A 25,302-nucleotide genomic window follows, 5' to 3' on the forward strand; every position below is an offset into this window, starting at 1 on the left:
GCGTGCCTCGCCGGCGAACGAACGGAAGGGGCCGGCGGCGCAGGCGGCCCGCGCAGGCACGGGAGCCGGGCTGGGCTGCCGGGCGCGCCGCGGGGCCGCCTTCGCGGGCGCTTCCGGAGCAGCCGCCGGAGCCGCGGGGGCCTCGGCGCCCAGCGCCGGGACGACGCTCCCGGCGCCCCCGCGCCGCCCGGGCAGCGCCGCGCAGCGCGGCGTGCGGCTCTGCCGGGCCTCATGGCCACGCGGCCCCGCCCCGCCTGCGGCGCGCGCCGCCCCCCGTCCCGCAGGCCGCGCCCCCTGCGAGCCGCCGCGCCATAGGCGGCCGGGGCCGGCGCGGGGGCGGGGCCTGCCCGCCGCCCCGCCCCGGCGACGAGGCGGCCCCGGAGCCGCGTCCGCACAGGCGCCGCCCCGTGACGCCGGCATCTCATTACGCGCCGGCTCGCTCGCGCGGCGGGGTCGGGCGGCGCTGCCAGAGCCGAGCAGGTGCCGAAGATGGCGAGCCGGAGCCGGAGCCGGAGCCGGAGCAGGACGGCGGCGGCGGCGGCGACTCGGCGCCCGCCGCGGCGGCGGCACGGCGCCCGCCGCGACCCCTCGCCGGCCCCCGGCGCGCCGGCGCCCTGCGGGCCGCCCCCGCCGGCGCCCTCGCTCGCCCTCCTCCTCCTGGCCGCCGCCGCCGCCGCCGCGCTGCTCCCCACAGGTAGGGACCGCGGCGCCCCGCGGACGCGGCCCCGCCCCGCCGCGCCCCCGCCGCGCCCCGCGCCGCCTTCCCCCCGCTCGCCCTCGCCCGGCGAGCTCCTTCCAGGCTCCTCGGCTGCTGCGCGCCCGCGGCGGCTCCTCCGCCGAGCCGCCCCGCTCCTCTCCGCCGCCCCGCGGCGCCCCCGCCTCCCTGCTGCGCCGCCCCCCGCGCAGCCGCGCCGCTTCCCCTTCGCCGTTCTCTCCTGCCCTCCTCCTGCCCCGGCCCCGGCGCGATCCTGGCTCCGGGCCCCCGCCCGCCCCCGCTCGCCCCGCTCGCGGACTCAGGCGCCTGGCTCCGCTCCTGGGCGCTGCCCGGAAAGGGATGCGTAGGGATGGCTTCTCCCCTCCGCGGCCCCCGCGTGGGTGTCCTTCCCTGCCTCCCCGTCTCCCCGCTCCACGGAGAATTCCCGCTTGTCTTTTGTCTTCCTCAGTGAACTGCCCGTGTGCCCCCCATGGCGTCTTAGAGGGAGCTGGCCAGTTTTCTCCTCGCCTTTAAACCTGAAGTTGCAGCCCCCCCTCGTCTCGCTTTCAGGTCCCGTCTCCCCCCCCCCCCTCCTTGGTTTGCCTGCGGAAACCTTTTTTCTTGCTGCCTCTCCCTTTCCCCGTGGAGATAAGGGAACTTGGGGCGAAAAAGGGGGATGCCGCAAAACAGGACCCTCCCCCTGGCCCTGGCCCCCTCCGTGTGTGTGTGTGTAACTGTACACATGCTTAGACTTGCTTACAGTAGTGAGAAAGATGGCCCTGTTGTGAGTCCAGTGGATTGAATCATTTTCAGTAGCCGATACATGGCCGTGCGTTTGGATTCGGCATCAGCCCGCCTCCTGGGCTGGCGGAGGGCTCTCTCGCAGGCTTCTCCAAACCTCCCGCCAGCCCGGATCTTTCAGGGAGGTGAAGATTTGTAGGGCTTGGCTTGAGGCGGTGGTGGAATAGGGGTGTGTGTGCGTGCATGCGCGCGCGCGCATTCTGCAGAGGCCCCTGTGTTGTGCTTTGGCAAATGCTGACATAATTAAAAACAAAACAAAACAAGATCTCTCTCTTCTGTGTCCCTGTTGCAAACATTTTCTGTTCCATCGCAGAGTCAGTGTTGGCAAGGTTGAAAAAGAAGAGGGCAGTATTTGCTTTCAATAACAAAGGAGAGAGAGGAATCACTTCACCGCCAGATTGTGCTTTGGTTTGGTTCGGAGAATGCTGTTTGCTGATTTCTTTTCATCTGCTGGTTCCCTTTCCTCCTGTGGAAAGAACTGCGGGGCATAGAGAGAGCAGCTTGACGTTGCAACTTGGCTCCAGGAACTAGTGGAGTGACAATAGCAGCAACAAGTGGGGGGAAGTCTGGGGCAGGAGAGTAGCAACTCCCCTCATCCCCGCTTTGCAGAAAACAAATGATTGTCAGAGTCTGAATGTTGGTTTTCAGCTGAGATATGCTTCTCTGCATTTGTCTTCCATCAGATAATTGGCTTTTCCTTGTTTTCCATCCCTCTGACCAGTGCCGTTTACAGTTTATTCAACTGCACGTTTATGTAATGGAGTGGGTCAAGCCCTTATGATGTCAGTTCTGTGCAAAGGTTTTGTTTAAAAGTGCAATATATTGCTTGGTCTCATTGGTTTTATAGACTTAAGCGTGGACTAGATTAATAAAAAGGGAATCCTTCAGCCTAATTTTTCCTCTGGTGTGAATCGCAAAATCCTTAATCTATAAGTGAAGGTGATAGGCTGGTTTGGCAGTCCCTGATTTGTTACACTTTCCATCTTGGAAAGGTCCAAGTTCTCATGGTCTTAATAAAATACATTTCTGAAGGAGCATTTTGATTCCTGTAGAGCCCTTGTCATGAAAATGTGAGCACTTATGTGAGTGTTGATACAGATGCATAACCAAGGTGAGAGTCTGTGAGCCGTGTGTGTGTGTGTGTGTGGGGGGGGGGGGAGATGGAGAACAAGAGGTTGGATAGGAGTTGATCTGCTTTGCAGCCAGACAACTGGAATACGGAAGGCTGCTTATTGGGTAACAACGTATTACAGACCTTGTTGAGGAACCATTATAAATAGTGGTAGTTGTTTAGTTTATTTTTAAAAATAAACATAGTTTGCTTCCTTAAAAGGAGATATGTTTACTTTGTAAAGGAGGTACCTTAGGCTCTACGGTCCATGTCAGAGCTACACGGAAATTCTGTTGCCGGTTACCATGGAAGCAGCTTCTTTCTCTTACATATCTTACGGCCTGACACTGGTTTTCCAAGCGACATTTTGAACTAAATAGCACTTGGTTTGTGCATCTGTAGCTTTTTTTTCATCGGGAAAGTAGCAAAAAACTGCTTTATTGAAGCCGGAGTCTCTCAAGCATTGTATGAATTGATGCAGCCTGTTGTGCACATTGCAGATGAGTCTTACGTCGGAGCATTTCTGTTTGGGAGCCTGTTTGGTTTAGAAGTAAGACTTCCTACATTGCATTACTGCTTATTGCTCTTGGAAGTCCTTTTGGTGTTAACCTGTTGGTTCTTTGTCAATATCGGATACTTTTTGCAGTGACTGTTTTTGATTCAGTGAATATTTGTTAAAATGTGGTTGCCAGACTCTTAAAGCAATTTGAGTTTTGAATATGGCATGATTTTAACATTTAATTGGCAGTGGAATTTCTGCCAGTAGCAGCTTTTAAATTCATAAGTGAATTTGAGATAAAAAACGGTAGCCCCAAGGCACAACTGCTTACCAGTGATTTGTCTTTGATTGCTGGGTGCTGCACCAAGTGTCATCTGCTCATTCTTGTATCCTCCCCCCTCCCTTTTTGAACGGGGTGGCTGTAGGAGGGACTGCCCTTGTGTCTGACTGCATTGATAAAATATCCCTCATTAACGCCACTTTATATTTACAGTGTGTCACTGGAGATGTACAAGGCCTCATTTACTCACTTGTGTGACAAGAGCATCTAGCATCATTTGCCGGGGACATTTTGGACCAACAACAGAGCCATTGAGTGATCCTTTGAATTTAACTAATACGAGAACGGTGGGGAATAAAAGCGCAGGCAGCTCTCTGGAACAAAGAGCTGTATTCATATGTATGTTGTACATGCTTTATCAAGTTCTGCAGAATGGCCCCTTGGAAAGGGGTTGGGGGGTGGAAAGAGAAGAAAAACTGTTGTCACTTTCTGTTCATTATGCTGGCTCAACAAACCTGCCATTGGAACACAATGCCTTCCAGAGCAATGTGATTGTCCTGGGGCTGAATGCTTACTATAACAAAGGTGACACTCTTTCGGAAATGGTACTTAAGGCCCAATGTTCTAGAAGACAGCTCTGGTGCAGGAATTCCTCCTGCCTGGCTTTGGGTGGCTGATTGAGGAGCAGAGTGTAGAGATGAGTCCTTGGTAGTGGCTGATCTTTTGATCATAATATGGTGAAACAGAGATGTCACTTTAGCATGATGCCTGTCAGCATTTGGTGCCAGACATCCAATATGTTCAGACTCGGAAGCAGTTTACGCAATTATGTATTTGTTGGTTTTAAAGGATTTTCCCCCTACTACCAGCTGGTGATTCTTGTCTTCGAGAGTGAAACTGTAAAACGGCCTCTGGTTTTATAGGTTCGTGGTGTTCATGTTCCTGCTCTCACACCTCTTGGTTTTAGATTCATGCATTACAAACTCATTCAAGTCATTTGGTCTGGAGAACTGGATTGCTGAACCTAAAATAAAGCTGCTTTTGTGATGTAGACATGAATACACAATACCTCACTCTATCAATCCTAATGCCTTATCCTGCCTTTAAAAGAAGAGTTTCTGGTAAGAGTCACATTGAATGTTAGAATATGGCAACCCTCTTAAATGAAACCTGGATAATACAGGTGTTAATATGAACTTAAATAACAACACTACCACTTTAAAGGTGATAGAAAAATTGCGCTTTAAGGAGGTATAAAGACCAAGCGTCTTCTGTTTTTAATAAACCACCACAGGCTACCGTGCTTCTGAACCTGAATATAAATGAAAATGATGCCTCTAATGGCACCTTCAGAAAGATAAAAATGAGGTGTCCAAATGGTGTCACAGAAGAGATGTGACTGGCTATTGCATTAGGCATTTATTAACTGGAGAGCATCACATAGAGACAACTGTTGCAGAACTGAAGGTTCACCATTCTGAGCTTGGAAGCCATTAGTCTTGGCAAAAAATTGTTGGACTGAGTCGAAAGCGATTTTATGCGCTTTGGTGACACTCTGTGGCAAAATGTGTGTTGCTTGTTCCCTATCTGTTAAACAGTGCTTTTCTTTGCACTTCTGATAATACTAATGCTGCTTCAGTCTTTCATTAACAGGACCAATGAATTATAATTGTCTTTGAGATTAAGCTCTTGTTTCCATCTCCTTGACCTGGCAGTGGCCTTGCATGTTTGTGCTGTATTGCCCTAGACTTTTAATTCTGGCCAATGCAAGGATAGTGCTACTGGGCAGTGGAACTTGACCTACCATTTGTGAAGTGGGTAACATAGCTTCAAACCAGATGGCTGTTGTATTGATGAGACTTATGCAGGTGCTTTTCAGGGGTTGATGTGCTTGTGTATGTTTACAGCTCTTGTGCACAGAAGGCAATTTCCTACTTGGTTTTTACTAAAGACATAAATCTCATGGGTGTTGATAGCCAGATGGTTTTCATTGGTCTTCCTCTTTGGTTGATGTAGGTCCAGCCATTGTCGCATAAGTGAATTCAACAAAAGTTGGGTAAGAGAGAGCCTTTCCGGTGAGCTCCTGAAATAGTACGATAATCAGGAGTGTGCTTCGGAGCATGTAGTAATTGCAGCACAAAACCGATTCAAGCATGGGTAATTGTAATGGGGATAGGTAATGTTAAGACTTGGTTTAAAATAAGCTGGTAACTTTAATCTGTGCATTTCTATAGCACCTTTCATCTGAAGATTGCTGTGCTTTACACTTAATTAAGCTTCTCAATGCTCCTATGAGGCTGAAAAAGGAAAGATTCCAAGTGGTATAGAAATGCGGTCACCACTGGGGTGGAACGCTGCTGCCATTTAACAGTGCACAGAGCTTTAGAAAGAATAACTTCTTCAGTGGTGGTGCAGAAAGACCTCTCCTATATGATTGGATTTTGACAGGAGTTAGGACGTTGCTTATGATGTTACAGAGCTGTCCTCTACAATGTGGTGGTAGCAGTGGTGGTGACTATGGGAGCATGTTTCCATGATCATGTATAATGAGTGGAAGGTAATGAGTGTTCATCCAGTCAGCAACTAAATGAAATAGACAAGCTCCCTGGTAGTAATCATCTTCTTGTGGGAACCACTTTGTTGATTGAGATCATTGAAACAGTTGTATACATATCCTTGCTCATGAGCTCTAGTGAGAGCTAAGGGCACCATGCTAGCACCTCATTATGCATGTTATAATGCTTGAAGGACAATTTTAGACATAACCATTCAGTTTGCCAAAAGCTACTGACTGCTTGTTTTGCTGGGCAAACTTGTTTCAGTACCTTTGTACAGACCTGATGGGAAACTTTTTAAGTTCAAGGCCTTCTGATCCATGCCCCTCCCCTCATTCCCGGAAAAAGGTGGGATCACCGTTGTGTCAATGTTCAGAATATAGTTTTTTCTGCTTCTGCCATAGGGGGTGGGGGAGAAACTACATAAAGTGAGAGGTTTAAATGCCTGTGTTCCTGTTAACTAACTCTCAAACGTGGGTGCTGTTGGTGGAGTTTCTAGTTGCAGAAGACTAATCTAATGTACTTACTGACATTCCTAGGAATTGCTGTTGCATCCAGACATTCTTAGTAACCAACAAAGTGTTAATGTACCAGTGGTACTAGAATTACACTAAAATGGTTTGCCTTTAGTCTTGAGCTGGAGTTGCTTTGTGGCGTTCATTGTTGGCTTTGCTGTTTGCTGCTTGGTTGTGTAAACATCAAAAATGCTCATTTCAGACATCTTTTGTTGCTTCAGTAGCGGATGGAGTCTTGCCCTTGTTCCCTTTGGGCAGGGCTAGTTCAATGATACGTTCTGCTTGGGGTAGCAGCCTTTAGACATGGTCTCTGCCCTGTTACTAAATGATAGTGCTGTGTGAGAGACTGGGTCAGCTTCTAACCCAGTGTGTGTGTGTCTGGTCAGAGTTAATAAAATGTATTTTGTCTTGGATCAGGCAGGCTGTTTCATTCCACATCAAAGACTGCCTATTTAAATGTTATTACCATTCTGTTTGTGTGCATCAGAAATGACTTACCTAGTAATTTCCTCAGTGTTATGCATATACTATGTGCACTTTGTTGATGGGGTTTGGGCTGAGTTGCCTGTAGAAACACAATAATTTTACCTCTCTAAAGTGCCTTTATATTTCTTTGGCTACATCTTTCATTTTGAGCAAAATAGGTTGGAGCATTCCAGTATCCATTTCCAGAATACAGGGGAGTGTCTTGAAACAGGTCTTTTTTCACCTCTTGAAACTTGGAATATGAGTTGTATTTTAAAGGTTTTCCAAATCAGTATTCTCTGTTTCAGTTGGCTTGGTTTCAGTTACGTAAATCAACATGTGATGGCTGTTAAGGGTGCACAAATTGTTGTACCTTTGATTGGTGAATGCTGGCAACGGCACTTTGGTACAGAACAGCTAGCAAAAGTTGCCCTTACCTGGGACCTTAGACTTTAAGGAGTTTGCGTGTTGAATTTAGGTGTGGTACTAACTGCCTTAGGGCCGCGGTGGCTTAGTGGTTAAGACGCTGAACACCAGACCGGAAGGTCGGCAGGACAGCAGTTCGAGACCCGAGTGCCGCATGACGGAGTGAGCTTCCATCTTCAGTCCCAGCTCCTGCCAACCTAGCAGTTCGAAAGCAAGAAACTGCAAGTAGATAAATAGGTACCGCTTCAGCGGGAAAGGTAACAGCGTTCCGTGCACCTCGGTGTTCAGTCATGCCGGCCACATGACCACGGAAGTGTCTTTGGACAGCGCTGGCTCTTCGGCTTAGAAATGGAGATGAGCACCACACCCTAGAGTCAGACACGACTGGCTGGGGACACCTTTACCTTTTACTAACTGCCTTAGGTTTCTTAAATATTTCCTGCGTTTAATGCTGCACTTCAGTAATCAGCTGGAGATGTAAGTTATGGGGTCTTTTGCAGAACTTGAAGATGCAATGAACCTCACCTTGATACTTGCTAGTGATTTTGAAGTTGGATATAGGCTCATCGCATGTTCAGCAGACGTGTCTAAGGATTAGGAATTTGAATTGTAGGTTTCTCTGGTAGCTTCATGTGAAGTGTGCTGGCAAAAGTGCTTGTAGCAGCAGCTGATCACTTTACAAAGTAGTCATAAATGACAGAGTACTGATGTACACCTATCTGTGTATTTGGATTCTAATGCAGCACAACTTACAAGGTCTTGGTATTGTTTGTGTAGGTGGGACAGAGTGGAGGCGATAATAGAAACTGCTATAGCTTCTTCATGTGTCAACATGAGTCAAGGCAAGCAGGAACTTGGGTGTTCTTTTGAAATAAATAATGCTAACTTAATTTTAAAATGGCAGTTTAGCTCAGTTGATCAATTTTTAGTCTGTTCTAAACCTGATGCTCTGCTTTATAAAACAATAGTTGAGAGCCCAATCTGAGGAGCTCATCAACTGTGCATTCTTTGTAATTGGCAGTACAAGTGTCTTCAGATGAAACGTCCAGCTTGCCTTCTATGAAGTAACATTTGTAGAAGTTTAAAGACCGACTTTTACTAGTTTCTTTGTATGTCCACCACTATGGAATTTATACACATTTTTGACTGCAATGATAAGCAGGCAAGAAAGAGGGGGATGCACTTGTTGAGGGTAAACATTCCCCTGGACTTACTCTTAGCTCATCAAACATGTTGTTAGTCATGGTTCTCTTTTGTTCACCTCAGGGTATCTCACCGTCTACCTATCCTGTATGCAGCAATTCACTATAGTTTGGGAGTTTTTAATCACACCCTTCTGGAATAGCATCTTTATTTATAGTGCTTTCCAACTATCTGTTGCACTTTCTCTGGTGTCATGGGTGTCAGTGCTTCACTGGCGCTGTTAACGGAAGTAAGACTTCCACTTTTCTGGGGGCGATTGCTCAAGTTGAAAGTGAGGACCTTCTTGCATATAAAAGGTGAAAAGCTGCTGCTTGTTATCTGCCCAAAGAACATAGCTGAACAATTAGGAACTTCCAGGGATTTTTAAAGGAAAATTTAAGACTGCACAGTGGTGTGTGATTGTAATTTGTATACACAGTGTGCACCACTACAACACACCTGTGCATTTTTTTGTCTTTGTGCATGTGCTTTGTTGCTTAGTCATATACCATGACATTTAGAAGCCTATACAGAGTGGGAGCAAATCCTCTGAATTGGGGATTTTGAAACTACTAATTCAGAAGAGTGTTATATTGAAGCTTCACACAAGAGGAATACTTTGCTTTACATTGAGGATGTTCGTTGTGTGTCAGTGGACTGTCTAGTGGTGTGTTGGGAAGATGGCAGCTGTGTGCTGGTGCCCTGGCTAGTGTTGTGGTAGAAGTGAAGAAAAAATAGATCAAGACTGAGGAATAATGTACTGCAGAACAATCCTAGAAAAGAACGTAAGAGAATACTAGTTGTCACCTAGTGTTCCCAGCTAAACTTACTCAAATGAACTACAGCCCTTCCTGGACAATGGTATGTCTCTCTCACAGGGTTTGGGTGGGAGGCACCCAGAACAGCAGAACTCTTGCAGGACTTAATAACGTCATCCACAAAATCAGGGGGTCATTCATCCGCTTATATTCCAATGTGATATGTCATCATAGGCCTCCAATGTATTTTACAGAGGAGAAACAGGCCAGTCTGTGCAAAAGAATAATGGACAAACATTTGACACAAAAATGGCAATATTCAAAGATGAGCATCAGTCTCTGAGGGCACACTGTAACATTCCTTAAAGTGGACACTCTTGAGCAAAGGAACTTCAGAGGGAGACTAGAGTGAGAAAATGAGAAATTACATTACTTCCGGAGTTTCAGTTCTATCACCTGTGGCTTGAATCGGGATCAACGATTTTTTTTTTTATCACATTACATTTGTTAATTAACTTATCAAAGCCAGGATGTTTGTATTATCAGCACCAACTATTTTGTGAATCATCTCTGTTAATGTGATTGTCACTGTCTGTACTTCCTGCATTTTGTTTCTATCTGATCTCTCCCTCTGTCCAGCCCGCAGCTCCAGGTACCACTTGTGTATGAAGTGGGCTCTAGTTCATGAGAACTTATGTCGTAATATGCTTGTTAGCCTTTCAGGTGCCAAAAAACTGTTGGTTTTTTGTTGATTTTTCTGCAGCGGACTAACTTGGCTACCTGTCTTGAACCAGTGCTAAAAAAAAGAAGAAATTGGGTAGTTCAAACTTTCAGGTCGTGCAAAAGTTGTGAGCATGTAAAATGTGACTGGTAACAACGGGAAGAGTAAAGTGAGTAGTCCAAGTTCATCTAGAACACCAGACTCTTATTAAACATCACTATTTCTCCTCCTGCTCCCAAAGACATGTTCTGCAGACTTGGCTGCTACTCTCCACAGAGTGCTCACCAATGCGTCAGCGGTGAAGGAAATCACTCTAGAATAGGGGAACCCTTTTTTGGCATGTCATGTGAAGGTGACAGTGTTATAAGGGCAGTGGGATGCCAGAAAATATCTAATACGATCTAATGCCCTTTTTAGGGCAAAGTTACATGAAACATTTGTGTCTAAAAGTAACATCACAGCATAGCAACCAGTCTGCTCCCCAATGAAAAAGGTATCCTTGAAGCTATTTAAATACCCCGCAAAATACAGCAAGATTCCTGTCAGGCTAAATTATTGAGGCTCAAGAAGAGAAACCTTCTATCTAGGTTTATCATTGTATTGAGAACTGAGTCACATATTGACCTCAAAGAGGCACTTGGGAAGTATGAATTCTCAGCTATGGATGGACTGATCAAACTGTTTTTGGTTTGTGTCAGTTTCGCATGTATTCATTCATAAGTCCATTCTGCCCCATTCCTGCATTAATCAACATTTAAAAAAAATCTGGACAAAATTCATACACATTTTAATACACTTGCATGTGTTTGGTTCCCTAAATGGCCGTGGCACCTTCCCCTGGCCCCGCCCCTTCCCCAACCATTGATTGTTGGGTCATTTCCCACATTTTGTGCATTTTTTTCCCCGTTCTAAAAAGTTAAAATGCCTCTCCTGAGGCTTCGCTATTGGCAGTAAGACCTTAAAGTTAACATACGGTAGTATTTTTGGCCCAATTCCACCCACCACTAGAAGTTACACCCAAAAGCTTCTCCAAATTGGAATACGGCCCTTGAGCCGAAAGAGGTTCTGCACCCCTGTCCTAGAGCATCCTAGTATCCTAAAATCCCTCTTCATTCTAAATGGAGACAGGCTCTCCATCTTATTCCATATGACCAGTCAAAATCAGCCATGCCCTAGACTACACCGCCCCCCCCCCCGCCACACAACAGTTCACTTGGACAATCATGGTAGACATCCTGAAAGCTCTCCGAGAGGTTCCACTGTCATAGAATGCTATCCTATGCTCTCAAGAAAGAGAAGGACTCTCTGCCTTCAGGAAGAAAAGCTTTCTGCTATCTGCCCCAATTGTTTGACTTAGCCAGTGGGGTTGCGTGTGGCCTACCAGGAGCAGGAAAAGACATGTTAACTAGCAGTGAGCAAAACTCCCCACGTGCTTAAGGTACTATTACTTTCCTCATTTTTGTGGTGTATGAAATATGTGGTAAGAAGTAATACTATTTCTTTATACGTTAGGGTTCACAATGTGATGCAGTCTGTACTAAGAAGGATGTGAGCTGAGCCCTGCAGGCCTGCTGTACGGTGTTCGTGCATTTGTTTTCCCCGTCTTTTTTTTTAATATCCCTCACTCCAAGTAAAGCTTTATTGTATTTCATGATGCCTCTTGTGTGAAGCATGCATTGGGCAAGCAAGGGAGCTTTGGAGGCTGTGGGTTCAAGAGCCAATGGGGTTGGTGGTAGTGTTAGACGGGTAGAACATTCCTTGGATTTCCCAGTCACATCTTTTGTCTTCAGGTCTCTAGTGTGGTCTGTCAGGTTTTGCACTGAGGACAGAGGAAACACATACTGATATTCTTGATTTGAAAAATGGAGACTTCAAAGCTACAGAAAAGTGCTTAATTTTATTTTAAATGACTCCATTACATTTATGTTATCACTTGAAAGGTTCAGGTAGTGATTAGCTTTCATGACACTGAAGTGTCCCTGCTTTGTTTCTATCTTGTGAACATTCAACATCCCCAAGATGAGAGGAAGCTCTCTGGAAAACCCATTTGGTGCTTGTGCTAATATTGGCAGCTACTGAATAATAGCATGCAGGAGGAAACATGCCAACATCCCTCAGAGGACACAGGCTTTATCCTGCCTTGGTTTCAGATACTTTCAGTAGAAATGAAACATTAAGTAGGTTTACATGACTTCTTGTTGGATCAATTTAATTTTAGCTCTTTTCCTTTTGCAGAGGGTGGTACAAGCTTTCTGAGTCTAAGAATCTTTTTCAGGCAAAAAAATAAGCCGGGCAAGGTTAAAGGCCATTTCATGTCAGAAAGGATGGAGTTGTGTTTTTTTTTTTTTAAAGGGAAACGACTCTAAAAATTAGTGCACAGGTTGAGATAATTGGGGTAAAACAAGTATGGGGTAATCTTCTGGTATTGTACTTTTATCTGCATTATTTATGGGTTTTATTTAATTTTAGATTTGAGGGTTACCACTTGCCCTGAAACCTTGTGATGGAAACAAGAAATCAAGCAAAGGCTGCATTAATATCCATGCATAAATGGAAATCCCATAGAAGTCAGTGGATCATACTTCCTTGTACTTAAGCAAAAGATTGGGCCTTAAATTATATTAATCAGTTAATGGCCACTACATAGCAGCTAGACAGCCATAGGATTTTCCAGTTTTTGGGAACTGACCTCAGAGCCCACGCTCAGAGGTCGGTTCCTAGAAAACCTACTCCCTGCCCTAGCTGCCTCATAAGAGGCGCAGTTCGTCCTGGGCTCGTTACGACACTTCCTATGTGCTGCCTGCCCACCCCCCTGCTCCGAAGCTCTGCAACTAGACAGCCGAAATGGCTGTCTAGCCACTAATGCAGGGTGGCTGGATTGTGGAGGAGAAGATCTCCACACTCTGTCCACCCTGCATTGGATAGGTGGCTGCCTCCAAGTTCGTAGGCGGCTCCCTGTCCCTGTAGGGTTGCTCCCTGAGAATATGGAAGTCAGTGAAGTTCAGGTCAGAAGGCGGGTGTGAGAGAAGCTTGTTTCTGGTGCCCCTTCGGAATCAGCTTGCTGCAAGCAGGCATCTTGGTGGCTCTGAAGTAGGCTTGAATCTCAGGAAGTATTCTGCTGATATTAGTACATAAAACCATAGGTTTAATCAAACAACCAGTCAGTAGTTCAGTGTATCTTAGCCACTGGTGAGGCTGGAAAAACAAAACAACACTATAAGCCTAGGAATTTGTAATATTTTCCCGGTCTTGAGCAGTACATTGATTTGTAGCCACTTGTGTTTATAGGGGGCCATAGTGAGAGAAGTGTTTTTAAGACTTGCCATCTGGATTTGGCATAGAACACAAGAATGAGCAACATAACAAAATACGGAAAACTGGCTCTCTTTCCTGTTCCTTTCTAACCTATGGATGCGCCTTACACAGTGAGGGGTTATAACCAAGCCCACTCTTAGACTTTCCGCATGCCATCTTCACTAATACTTTGTTTTGCCCTGCATTGGGCAGTCATCCAAGTGGGGTTCTTTTCAAAACCAATCAACTCCACAAGCTAATCCTCCCGTTATCGTAGAGAAACCATCAAGAACATGTGTGGGCAGAAGTCAGGTTTGCAGGTTCTTTTTACTAGAATCCGAAGATCCATTAACCAGAGCCAGGTGGAGGCAATACCAGTTGCAAAATGGTGGCTCAGGGAGCAAATGGCTTATGGTACCCTGTGAGTCATACACTAGGATGACCTGCAGATATAATGGGGATGGACAAACATATTTTTGGGCTGTATCCCTTCTGCATGTTTGTAGTGGTTAAGATGTTGTTCTGATTGTGCATTAATATGCTATTAAAGCAGATAAAATTCTCTCGTAATATATATTTAAATGCATATGTTGATACATGTAAACTGCTAAGAACTGCATTGCAGCATTTGAAAAAGTGCAAAATCTGGTGGAAGTTCTGATCTGCACATTAGTTTGAGAGGTGCGGAGCAGAACTTTTTGGACAGGAACTCACAAAGGTTTAATTTCTCAAGTATCCATATATACACATGGTCCTCTATATCTGAATCCCAACAGCCTAATTTAAAAGGAAAAATGCCCTTTTTTCTATTCAGAAGATTGGGAGCCAGAAACCTTTGCCAGTTGACTGCAAATCATCCAGTGATCTACTAGTAGGTCCTGATCAGGGGTGAACAAGAAGGTAGATACTTGCTACCAAAAATCCTTCTCACTGTCACTCCCCCTGAACTTTGTGCATCAAACGAACATCTACCTATTTCCTGTAACATCGCAAACAAATGACTGGGTACCATGATGTTAGCAATAACAGAGCTAATTAGTTTGTATGGCTGGCATATGGAAGGCTGTTCTGTTGACTGGAGTACCCTGTGTCCATTTGTACCACGTGTTCATAAAGACTTTGGCTGGAGCCCTGGCCCTTCTTGCTTGGTTAGATTCTGTGTGAGATTTACAACTGGACACTGTGCACGTAAATGAGTCGGGACTGTGGATTTCTTCCGGGATTCTTATCTGACCTCACCTGGAGGAGTTTGTTGGAAGGATTAGTCATGCTCTTACCTATTCAGGCAAGCTCTAATTTGAAGCATTAGCACAGCCTCTCTCTCTCTCTCTCTCCTCCCCCTTCCTCCTCCTCCTCCTCCTCCTCCCCCCAATCTGAGGGCTGTGTTTACACTGTACTTAAAAAGAGTAGCACACTTGGGAAGCAGCTTTTGATTTCTCTTGGAGAGAGTTTGGCATGCTGTCTGTGTGTTGCATCTGCATGTGACTTAAGAAAATGATGCATCTTGTAAAAGTGTCGTTAAAACAGAGCATGAGTTCCCTGACAAGCAAAGTGCTTTTGGTGCAAATGACCAACTCCTCCCTTTGTTAGCAATCTGAGCTGTTCGAATATCATTAGCCAGAACAGAAGGAGATTGCTCCACCTACTCCAGGTCACATTGTGGTAATTAAACGCCATCTCAATTGTAGGATTCTTCTGATTCATCTTGTTTTTGTTAGAAGCTGCTGCAGTGACTCATGCACTGAACTTCCCTTGGAAAATGGGGGCAGAGGCTCTACCTGTGGGGCAAACACCCCACCCCACTGTTCTTGTATGTTTCCTGCTGCTCCTAAAATGAACCTTTACTGCATTAATTGTAGCCTTCTTTGGTAGTGTAAGAATTACAGCCGGGCATCAGATGTTTCTCTCTTGTTATGCGAAGGTTTGTTTAATAGTCTCTTAATAGAGTCGGAGTGAAGATGGCAAATCATTATGGAAGACTGTGCTTATTGGAACCTTGTGGTTGAGGATGTAACTCCAGACTTTGTGCCACAAGAGAACTACTGGTGTATATTTGCGTGTCTTTAAGGTGTCACAAGACACTCTGTTTTTGCTGCAACAGGCTAACCCAGCTCCCCTTCTGGGAGCAGAGACTTGTGCATGTGCTTAAAGCATTCATCCATAGGGGAGCCTGCCTGCTGCATCTTCGTGTAACTTGCTGCTCTTCCTTTGGCTTCCGCCTCTGCTGGAGGCTGGTGGGTGGATTTTAGTTGATTCCCGAGAAGGTTTTCTTTAAAGTGTGTGTGAGAGAGTGAAGTGTGCCTCCAATTTGAATTTGGAGAAAGTGTCGCTTGGCTATTGGAAGTTGGGAAACACTGGATTCAAGATCCAGTGACAAAGGAAACATGAATAGATAGGATGTGACCAGGGCTGTGATAACTTCGCCTGCACATGTTTGTCAACCCAAACCAAATTGTCAGTTCAGGATAAAGTTAAGCAGATTGTCTACACAATTTCCCCACACTATATCTAGCTTAGTATTGCACTATTTTAATTGGAGACAGGCTGAGTATTTCAGACTTACGTGAATGATACCCTTTGCTTTCCTTAGTGGTGCTTGGTTGAATGCAAAACGGTATACATTAGCATAATTGTCAAGTGGTATTCCTAATTTGAGAGCTGTGTGCGTTTTCCTAAAATATCACACTTGTGGCCTGACTTTCACAAGGCAGCAAGTGTTGTTTGTGGTCAAGAATTTTAAGACTTAGAGATGTGGACCTTTAAAAGCCTTCATCTTGGAAAAATATATGCTGCTTGTCAATTAGAGGATAATTCAACGCTTGTATTCACCGGGAATAGTGGACATGTGCGCACGGAAGAACTGTTGTGCTTTAAGATGGTACGAATAGGAGGCTTTATCCCAGCCACACTCGGTCACCCCTGCTACAAACACATGGGCCTCATCCACCCCCGTCCTCTCCTGCAGCTGCCACTGCACCACTGAAATCACCCCCGCTGTGCTGCTTGGTGGCAAAAAGACTGTGCAGATTTCAGTTACATTTGGCGTTTTGGAGGACCTGTAGCAACTTGCTGCAAGCTGGCTGTTTCTTCTTCTTCTCTTTTTACCACCGCTGTGCTGCCAGTGGGAGTGCAGCACAGCGGGGAGGAAATAGGAAAGGGGCCCCTGAACCTCCCAAATTTGCCCACCCCTGCTTCATAGGTACCATATTCTATTGTGAAATTATGTCAAGAACTGTATATGCCTTTTCTAGATGTTCCAGTCCTAAGTGTGTTAAGACCAACTCACTTTGCCTGTTTCTTTAAAATGCAAAATCTTAATTGAAAGAGTAGCATGCAACAATATAAATGCTTGCATTCCAATTTCCATGACTTAGAAGTGTGGTTAATTTGTTTTGGTCAGCCAGTACAGACTTTTCCTTCCTTCACTGCTGCTACATTGTGCATGACTTGAATGCAGATTTAAGGTATCCTACCTGTGGCGTATTTATTTAAGCTGCTTCTATAACTAAAATGATTAAGGGGCTGGATCATCTCCCCTATGAGGGAAGGTTACAACAGCTGGGATTATTTAGCTTGGAAAAAAGGAGGGCAAGGGGAGACATGATAGAGGTGTGCAACATTATGCATGGTGTGGAGAATGTGGATAGGGAGACATTTTTCTCCCTCTCTCAAAATACTAGAACCCGGGGTCCTCCCATGAAGCTGATTGGTGGGAGATTCAGGACAGATAAAAGGAAGTCCTTCTTCACACAGCACATAGTTAAACTATGGAACTCACTACCATAGGATGTTGTGATGGCCACCAATTTGGATGATTTTAAAAGGGGGTTGGACAAATTCCTGGAGGAAAAGGCTACCGATGGCTACTAGTCTTGATGGCTGTTTGCTACCTCTGGTACCAGAGGCAGCGAGCCTACATACACCATTTGCTGGGGAACATGGGTGGGAGGGTGCTGTTGTGCTCATGCCCTGCTTGTGGGTTCCTGGTCGACAGCTGGTTGGCCACTGTGGGAACAGAATGCTGGACTAGATAGACCGTTGATCTGATCCAGCAGGGCTCTTCTTATGTTCTTATACAGTGGGACATGCCAGGATCTCCAAGCAGTTTACATAAAAACACATGCAATACAATATAAAAGCCAATATACAGCAATAAGTATCTTAACTTATAAGTTAAGTTAAACAAAGCAGTAAAACAAGCAGTGTCATGATTGATTACAAGTCAGGGAAAGTCTGAGTGAACAGGTGCGTTTTCAAGAGGCAACACAAATTCTGCCTCTTGAACCCATGTGGGAAAGTGCTCCAAAGAGTTGGTGCCACTACCGTGAAGGCCTGCTTATATGCCCGTTTATCGTCGAATGACCAGTAAGGTCTCCTGGGAAGATCTCAGTAGTTGATCTGGTGTATATAGGAGAAGGTGGTCAGGTAGGTATCCTGGCCCTGAATTGTTTAGGGCTTTGAATGTCAACAACAAGACCTTGAACTTGGCTCAGTAGCTAATGGGCAGCCAGTTCAATTCTTTTAACATAGATGTGAAATGTATAGAACTAGGTGCTCCACTGAGTATCCTAGCTGCTGCACTCTGCTCTAGCTGCAGCTTCTGAACCAGGTGCAAGGCATGCCACATAGACTACATTGCAGTAGTCCAATTGTGAGGTTATCAGTGCATGAGTCATCGTGGCCAGGCTATCCTTATCCAGGAATGGATGTATTTGGTGCACCAACCAAAAGTTGGTAATGGGCACTCCGGGCCACTGAGGTCACCTTGGGCCCCAGTGACAAGGATGGATCCAGGAGCACCCCCAATCTGTGTACCTGCTCCTTCAGAGGGAGTGCAGCCCCAAACAACCCAATTCTTGGACCTGGGAAACGCCCGTCAATAGGGTCTTTGTCATTTCAGGATTCTGCTTCAATTTTTTAGCCTTAATCTGAGCCATAACTAAAAGCAGGCATCAGTTCAGAACGTGCTCAGCCTCTCCCGATTCAGATGTCTCAGAGAAATAGAGATGGGTGTCATCAGCATGGTGGTGCCACCTGCCCCCAAATCTCCTAATGACCGCTCCCACCAGCTTTGTATAGATATTAAATGACATCAGCAACAAAATAGTGCCCTGTGGCATATGTATGCTGAATAGCGGGAGATTGGTGTAGCTTTCAAATTATATTTAAAACCATCTTGGATTAAAAGATCCTGTGTGAAGCCATACTTAACAGTGTTGGAAGATTTGTAGAGGTGAATCTTACGGTAACGATGCTATCATGGGTGTCTGTTGCTAATCTCCTGTTGCCTTTTGTCAAATCATCACACAAGGATCCCCAGGGCTATCAGACTATACTTTCCTGTAGGTTATGATTGTATTTTTATTTTTTCCTTTCACTGTTTAGCATTGCTAGATTATGTGACTGTGCACCTCTTTAGGAGGGTGGTGGGTTATGTCAGGACTTGAATGTTGGACACATGCGGACAAGCTGGGATGCATAGGAAAGAATCTTGCATAGGAGTGTGGGAAGGAGCACACAACAGAAGCCGAACATGCATTGAACATGCCTTTTAGTTAATAAACTGGAGCTCTTACTGATCCTGTTATGTTTTAGTTAATTGTGTTTTATATTGTTTTAAACATTACATTGTAAGCTGCCTTTGGGAGGCTTTGCCTATAAAGATATTTTAATAAATAATAAATAAGGCACCAGCAACCAGCCCCCCCCCTCCCCCCGGTAATCAGTTGTATTGGCTGACTTTGTACCTAGTACTTGAAGCAGCTTCATATACTCTTTAAAGAAGACTAGATATTTCCTGTGACGTTAAAAAAGTAATGAAGTGACCTCCCCCCCTTCAGTTGACTGCCCCTAACATTCCCCCGCGTATGAAGAAGCCTGGAAGAATTTCACAACCATTAAACTTGAAAGAGGATGCTTCTCCCTGTTCAAAAATAGAAATATGAGCTGGAGTCGACAGTCTCAAAAGATACATCAGAGTTATCGGATTAAGCATGAGAAACTGCTTGTTGTTGCATTTCTGTCTTGTAAATGAGCTTGCAGTGCAGCCCCTCTCGCTGTGAGAGAGCGCTTTAAGATATTTGCACTATTAATCTCTGAAGTTAGTTGCTGCTCAGTGTTGTGGGGCTTTTTTGCTTAAAAAAATGTGTAGAAGGCAAATTGTCCTTAAGCGATCCCCTCTGAATTTTTTAATATGTCTCCAAAGTGAATAAATTGCAAGTGAAAACATCTAGAACCCCCCCCCCCCCCAGCCAAGCCTTAGTCAGTGGAGGGCACTGGGATTTGTGCAGAGGCAGAATCTATACTGGACACCTTTAGTTGCTGTAATACATCAGCCAGCCTCCCACTCCCCAAAATGACCTCAAGATCTCAGAGAACTTTGGCTATGGGACAGTGTAGAAATGTAACCAATAAATAAAATAAGTTCCTTCTCCTTACCCAGCACACACATTGTGGCACTGTTGCATGTGTGGTGACTTTTCATTGAAAGTTGATGGGTTTGGTTACTTGTCTTTGGCATCAAGTACCACACCCTGCCCTGAGGGAGTGAGGCGCAATTGCACGATGTGGTTTTGGCAGAGCTGCGGTTGGCTTTCCATGGTGTGGCCCCCATTGTATTTCCTACCGCCTGCATTATCTATATTGTGAGGCTTGATAAAATGGATCTGTTTGGGCTTTAAACATTATGTGGTTTTAAAAGCAACTCTCCCATCTTTTTGCCCCCAGGCTTTCGTCATGTCATTCATAACTATTTTACCGCTGGACTTCAGTGTTGAATAATAGGTTGGTGCTAAAAAATATATAAAGGGCTTTACACATTTCAGAGATCAAATGCATGTTCACAGGGGCTGTCCTATTAATTCGAATGCTGGGATCAGATCTGGTTGTGCAAAGGAATAATAATGTGGCTCTTCATCAGAATGAAAGGGGAAGCCATTGTTTTCAAATAGAATTCTATGTGCGTCAGAACTACTGTGCCCCAAATGAGAGAATGGTCAGGGTATTTTCATTTGTTTATCACAATAACCTGGCAATGTTAGTTATTTAATCTCAGTTTTACAGATGAAATCTGAGAGGGCATGCTTGCTGTCTAATATGGCTGAGCCCAAGTATTTTAATTTTTATGTATTATTGTTACTTGTATACTGTTTGATATAATATCTAAGTGGTTTACATGCTAAAATGTAAAAAAAAACCACTATTAATATACTCAATAAATAATTACAGGCACAACAAAAATAAATAACAAAACAAACAATAACAACAATAGAAAACAATCAAATGGAGCAGCATCCTATCAATTACAAGCCAATGAATGCTTGTATAAACAGGTGCATTTTCAGGAGACATTTAAAGCTCCCCATATTTTCCGGTGATTTGAGTTTTGATCAAATTTGATTTACTTGGTTCCAAATCCCATACATTCTTTAGGAGAACTACCTGCTAGTTTGGACTGAGGCAGGAAAGGCTAATAAGCAGCTCTTGATTTATGTACTGTATATTTGTTTCTGCTTTCTTAACTGTATGTTACATATCTGACCTTCTAATGTCTGCTGGAGCCATGTAGACTGTCAGCCTGGTTTTATCCTTAGAAATGCCCCCAGTCATCCAGTGACTTGTCAATGTTTCCCTTGCAGCTCTACAGCTATAATGTCTTTGGCTCCACCGCTGTATTTGTGCAAGCATTATGAACAGATTAACTGAGCTCACCTGGTCCAGATTGTCAGAAGAATGGCAAATATTTTTGTAGTTTTCCTGAAGTGCAAAGTGATGCAAGGTGCTGCTCCTTGGTGCGTGTTGCAGACAGGCTGGGGCCACGTTATGAGTCACATGAAACACTGTCTGAAGGCGCTGCTTCAGGCAAGCATCTATTTGCGAAGGGCACTGTTGAAACATTCACAACAAGCTTGATGAATCTAGTTGGTTAAAAAGCACTGTGTTAATAAGTGAGATAAAATGGCTTTTGCCATCGAACAGCATTGAAAGTCTAGTTTGCCAATTCTGTCTCCTATTTAAGGGAACCTATGCTGTTTTTCACTAAGATTTGCAGACAGCGCTCCTGTTTGAATCGGGGGGGGGGGGTGTCTTAGCTCAGAGGTCATACTTGACAAGGAGAAAGTCCTCAGGTTCAGTTCTCAGCATCTCTAGGTAGGGCTGGCAAAAAACCCAGTCTAGAGCCCTGGAGAGCCTCTGCCAATCACTGTAGAAAATTCTGAGCTAGGTGAACTAATGAAGCTTCATATGTTTGAGTCTTCCTACTTACAACAGGAACTGTAGAATGCATGAGAGTCCTGTGCTGTTGACTATGCTGACACCATGCTCAGCATGACTGCACTACAGGTGATGTGGTGCAGGTGTGACAGTGGAGTGTGGATCATAACACCAGATCTGAAATGGCATCAACCTGTAGATTTGCTATTTGGTTGGCTTGTCCCCCTTTCCATAGAAAAATCTGTTTATCCTAAGCTAGTGAACACCTGTAGATTGGAATTTGTTGGAAGCTATCTGAGGGCAGTTTCTGATGAGGGCTAGGCTACCTTTCAAATTTGGATTCCTTCATGTCCAGTGTAGAAGACGTGTGGGTGGTATAGATCTCTTTTTAGCCAGGAAAATGTGTCCTGTGTTGATCGGGCTTCGGATTAAGGGCAAACGTTGATGAATTTCATCTGTGCTCTGAGCAAGTGCAGGTACAGCCTGTTTTTTAGCTCTTGTGCAGGCTGCCGTCTCCAACCCTAGAGGGATCTAGTTAGGGTTTATGTCGTTTTTTTATATTCTTTAATACATCTCAGTCTCTTCTGGTTGCTTTCTGTCTTCCCAGTTTGTGTCCCAGCTGTTCATCCCCATTCTGTGAAACATAATTCTCAACTATAGGAAGCAAAACCTATAAAACCTCTTATGCATCGAAAATAGTTTGCAAAATAAGCAAATGCATGCAGCTTTACCTAAATTACATAATTTTAGTCACGGCAAGTTGGCATTCTGTCTTCAAAATATGTTCCTTTTCAACCCCCCCCCCCCCGAATGGTCTATTCTTTTGGTTACTCAGATGGAAGTAAATAAAGTATACAGTGCAAGCTGTTTCCAAGTGAAATGTATGCAGTCTTCTTATTTTTTGTTTTGACATGTCAGCACATCTTTAAAATGTTCAGTGTTCAAGCCCACATTTTTTTCTTGGGCTTAATTAAAAGAGAAGAGTTTTTTGGGGGTTGGGGAGGAAAGAATAAAGAAGTCTTCAAAATAAATTTGTACTGCTGTTTAATATTGATATACTGCACCAGTGTCATTCTGTGTAATTATCACATTTTGAGAACTGTCTAATTAGGATTCTTGGGGTTACAAAGTTAAGTAGGAAGCTTATCCACAATCATCAAAGCTGTTAATGCTTGGTGGGTGAGTGTCAGCTTTGTCAGGCTGCCAACTTACTTGGGGAACGGTTAGGTTAGAACTTCTTGTGAAGTCGGCCTCCTTGCTTAAGCGGGGTGGGGCAGACACTAAGAGACCAGCTTGGAGCTCCCTGTTGTAGGAAGCCCTTTTAATGGAGTCAGGAAATCTAGGTCAGTTTAGCAACTTCAGTTCTGTAGGCAGATTAATTTTCCTTCGTGCCATCCTAGTTTTTAAGCATGCTGTGCAGAGTCCAGGAAAATGGTATATGGTTCCTTAGTATATATTAGTCAGTGTAGGGATTTGGAATTAAATTGATGTGTGTGGGAGTTTTGATTTGTAGTTTGGTAGTGAAAGTGCAGCTCACTCTGAATATGACCTCCTGCTGAGAAGGAACTTGGCGTAGATTTTGACTCTGTAGCATCTGCTAAAAACATCTCCATTTCAGCTACAGTAAGCAATTAGTGGCCTTTGGTAGACTTTGAACATTTGAGGTGGGAGAGGAAGGGAAAGCTGTAGGGTGGTTGGCTGACCCTGGTTGGAGCATTGCCATAAAGGTGGCAGCCATCAGATGCAGAGGTTAAGGGTATAAGGCACTATTGTGTCTTTCTGTTGGGTTATCTAACCCAGCACTGCCTATCCCGACTGGCAGCATGTCTCAGACCCACCTATCCAGAGCCCCCAGCCAGAGATCTTCCCCATCTGCCTTAATTAGGGATGCTAGTTAGAAGCTGCCTTGCACCGATTCAGACAAATTGCACTCTATTCTTAAACATGACTGGCAGTAGCTCTTCAGGGCCTCAGGCAAAAACCCTCCATATCACAGCTCTGCTGCTTGAGAACTTCAGCTGGAAACTGCACATGGGGCCATCTAATTTCCAGGCAAGCACTTCTGTTACTGCGACATGGACCCTCCCTTGTTTCACCTTTGCTATGGTAGTTCCGAGCTCTCTTTCTTTTGCAGATCCCGTTTCTTTCCTAGACTAGGTTGGGTGGAATCCATTTGGCAGTTTGGATAGAACCCCCAGATCTGCCCCTTTCCCCCATTTTACTATTGACAGTTCCGTAAACCCCTTAAGTTTCTCATATGCCGTTGGAGATATTTCCTCCTTGATCTTACTTCACTAATAGTCTCTCACCTGTTCAGATAAGTTATATTTATCATTGTCCTTAACTAACTGGAATGTAGAGTTTAGACTGACTGCAAGGCTGCTTGTGCCCATTCAGGACTTCTTTCTCATTCTCTTCTCTCCCCCCCCCCCCACCCTTGGGAGAGAACAAAATGTGGAAGAAACATCAGTCATTTTAAATAGTTTTGACTGCCAGGTTAATGCGACACCTAAGCCGGGCTTCACGAGTTCTGTCCATAGTAATCATTTTTAGGTTGATCTAAAGTTCTTAAGATCTTTGACAGATGCTGACAGATGCTGAAAAAGCAGAAGTAGATCAGTTCTATGAGGATCTGCAGCACCTACTGGATAGTACACCAAAAAAAGATGTTATTTTCATTACAGGAGACTGTAATGCTAAGGTGGGTAGTCAAACAACACCTGGAATTGCAGGCAAGCATGGTCTGGGAGAACAAAACGAAGTGGAACATAGGCTGATAGAATTTTGCCAAGACAACTCATTGTGCATAACAAACACTCCCTTCCAACAACCTAAGAGACGACTTTATACATGGACTTCACCAGACGGTCGACACCGCAATCAGATTAACTACATCCTTTGTAGCCAAAGGTGGCGGACATCTATGCAGTCGGTAAAAACAAGACCTGGAGCTGATTGTAGTTCAGATCACGAATTTCTTATTGCACAATTTAGAATCGGACTAAAGAGAATAGGGAAGACCCACAGATCAGTTAGATATGAGCTCACTAATATTCCTAATGCATATGAATGGGAGGTGAAGAATAGATTTAAGGGACTAGATTTAGTAGATAGGGTCCCGGAAGAACTATGGACAGAAGTTCGCAACATTGTTCAGGAGGCGGCAACAAAAAATGTCCCAAAGAAAAAGAAAACCAAGAAGGCAAGATGGCTGTCTGCTGAGACACTAGAAGCAGCCCAAGAAAGAAGGAAAGCAAAAGGCAACAGTGATAGGAGGAGATATGCCCCATTAAATGCAAAATTCCAGAGGTTAGCCAGAAGAGATAAGGAATTATTTTTAAACAAGCAGTGCACGGAAGCAGAAGAAGATAATAGAATAGGAAGGACAAGAGACCTCTTCCAGAAAATTAGAAACATCGGAGGTAAATTCCAGGCAAAAATGGGTATGATCAAAAACAAAGATGGCAAGGACCTAACAGAAGCAGAAGAGATCAAGAAAAGGTGTCAAGAATATACGGAAGATCTGTATAGGAAGGATAATAATATCGGGGATAGATTTGACGGTGTGGTCAGTGAGTTAGAGCCAGACATCCTGAAGAGTGAGGTTGAATGGGCCTTAAGAAGCATTGCTAATAACAAGGCAGCAGGAGATGACGGTATCTCAGCTGAACTGTTTAAAATCTTGCAAGATGATGCTGTCAAGGTGATGCATGCCATATATGCCAGCAAATTTGGAAATCACAAGAATGGCCACCAGATTGGAAAAATCAACCTATATCCCCATACCAAA

The 25,302-nt window shown here is 44.7% G+C and overlaps 1 protein-coding gene across 4 annotated transcripts in view; it reads left to right on the forward strand.

The window, feature by feature from the left end:
- The first annotated feature begins 449 nt into the window (after nt 1–449).
- CADM1 (cell adhesion molecule 1) overlaps nt 450–25,302 on the forward strand; it is a 524,284-nt gene continuing 499,431 nt past the window's right edge. For 3 of the 4 annotated variants that reach the window (XM_084860614.1, XM_084860615.1, XM_084860616.1), the window contains exon 1: nt 450–520. In XM_084860614.1, the coding sequence (XP_084716740.1) occupies nt 490–520 (31 nt within the window). In that variant the 5' untranslated portion in view covers nt 450–489. Of the gene's footprint in view, nt 695–25,302 lie in introns of all 4 variants that reach the window. The other variant, XM_084860617.1, reaches the window with a different exon arrangement.

Source organism: Heloderma suspectum, chromosome 6 (genome assembly GCF_057233095.1).
Source record: "Heloderma suspectum isolate Gila_16-S chromosome 6, 16-S_ref, whole genome shotgun sequence".
In the NCBI taxonomy this organism is placed as follows: domain Eukaryota; kingdom Metazoa; phylum Chordata; class Lepidosauria; order Squamata; family Helodermatidae; genus Heloderma; species Heloderma suspectum.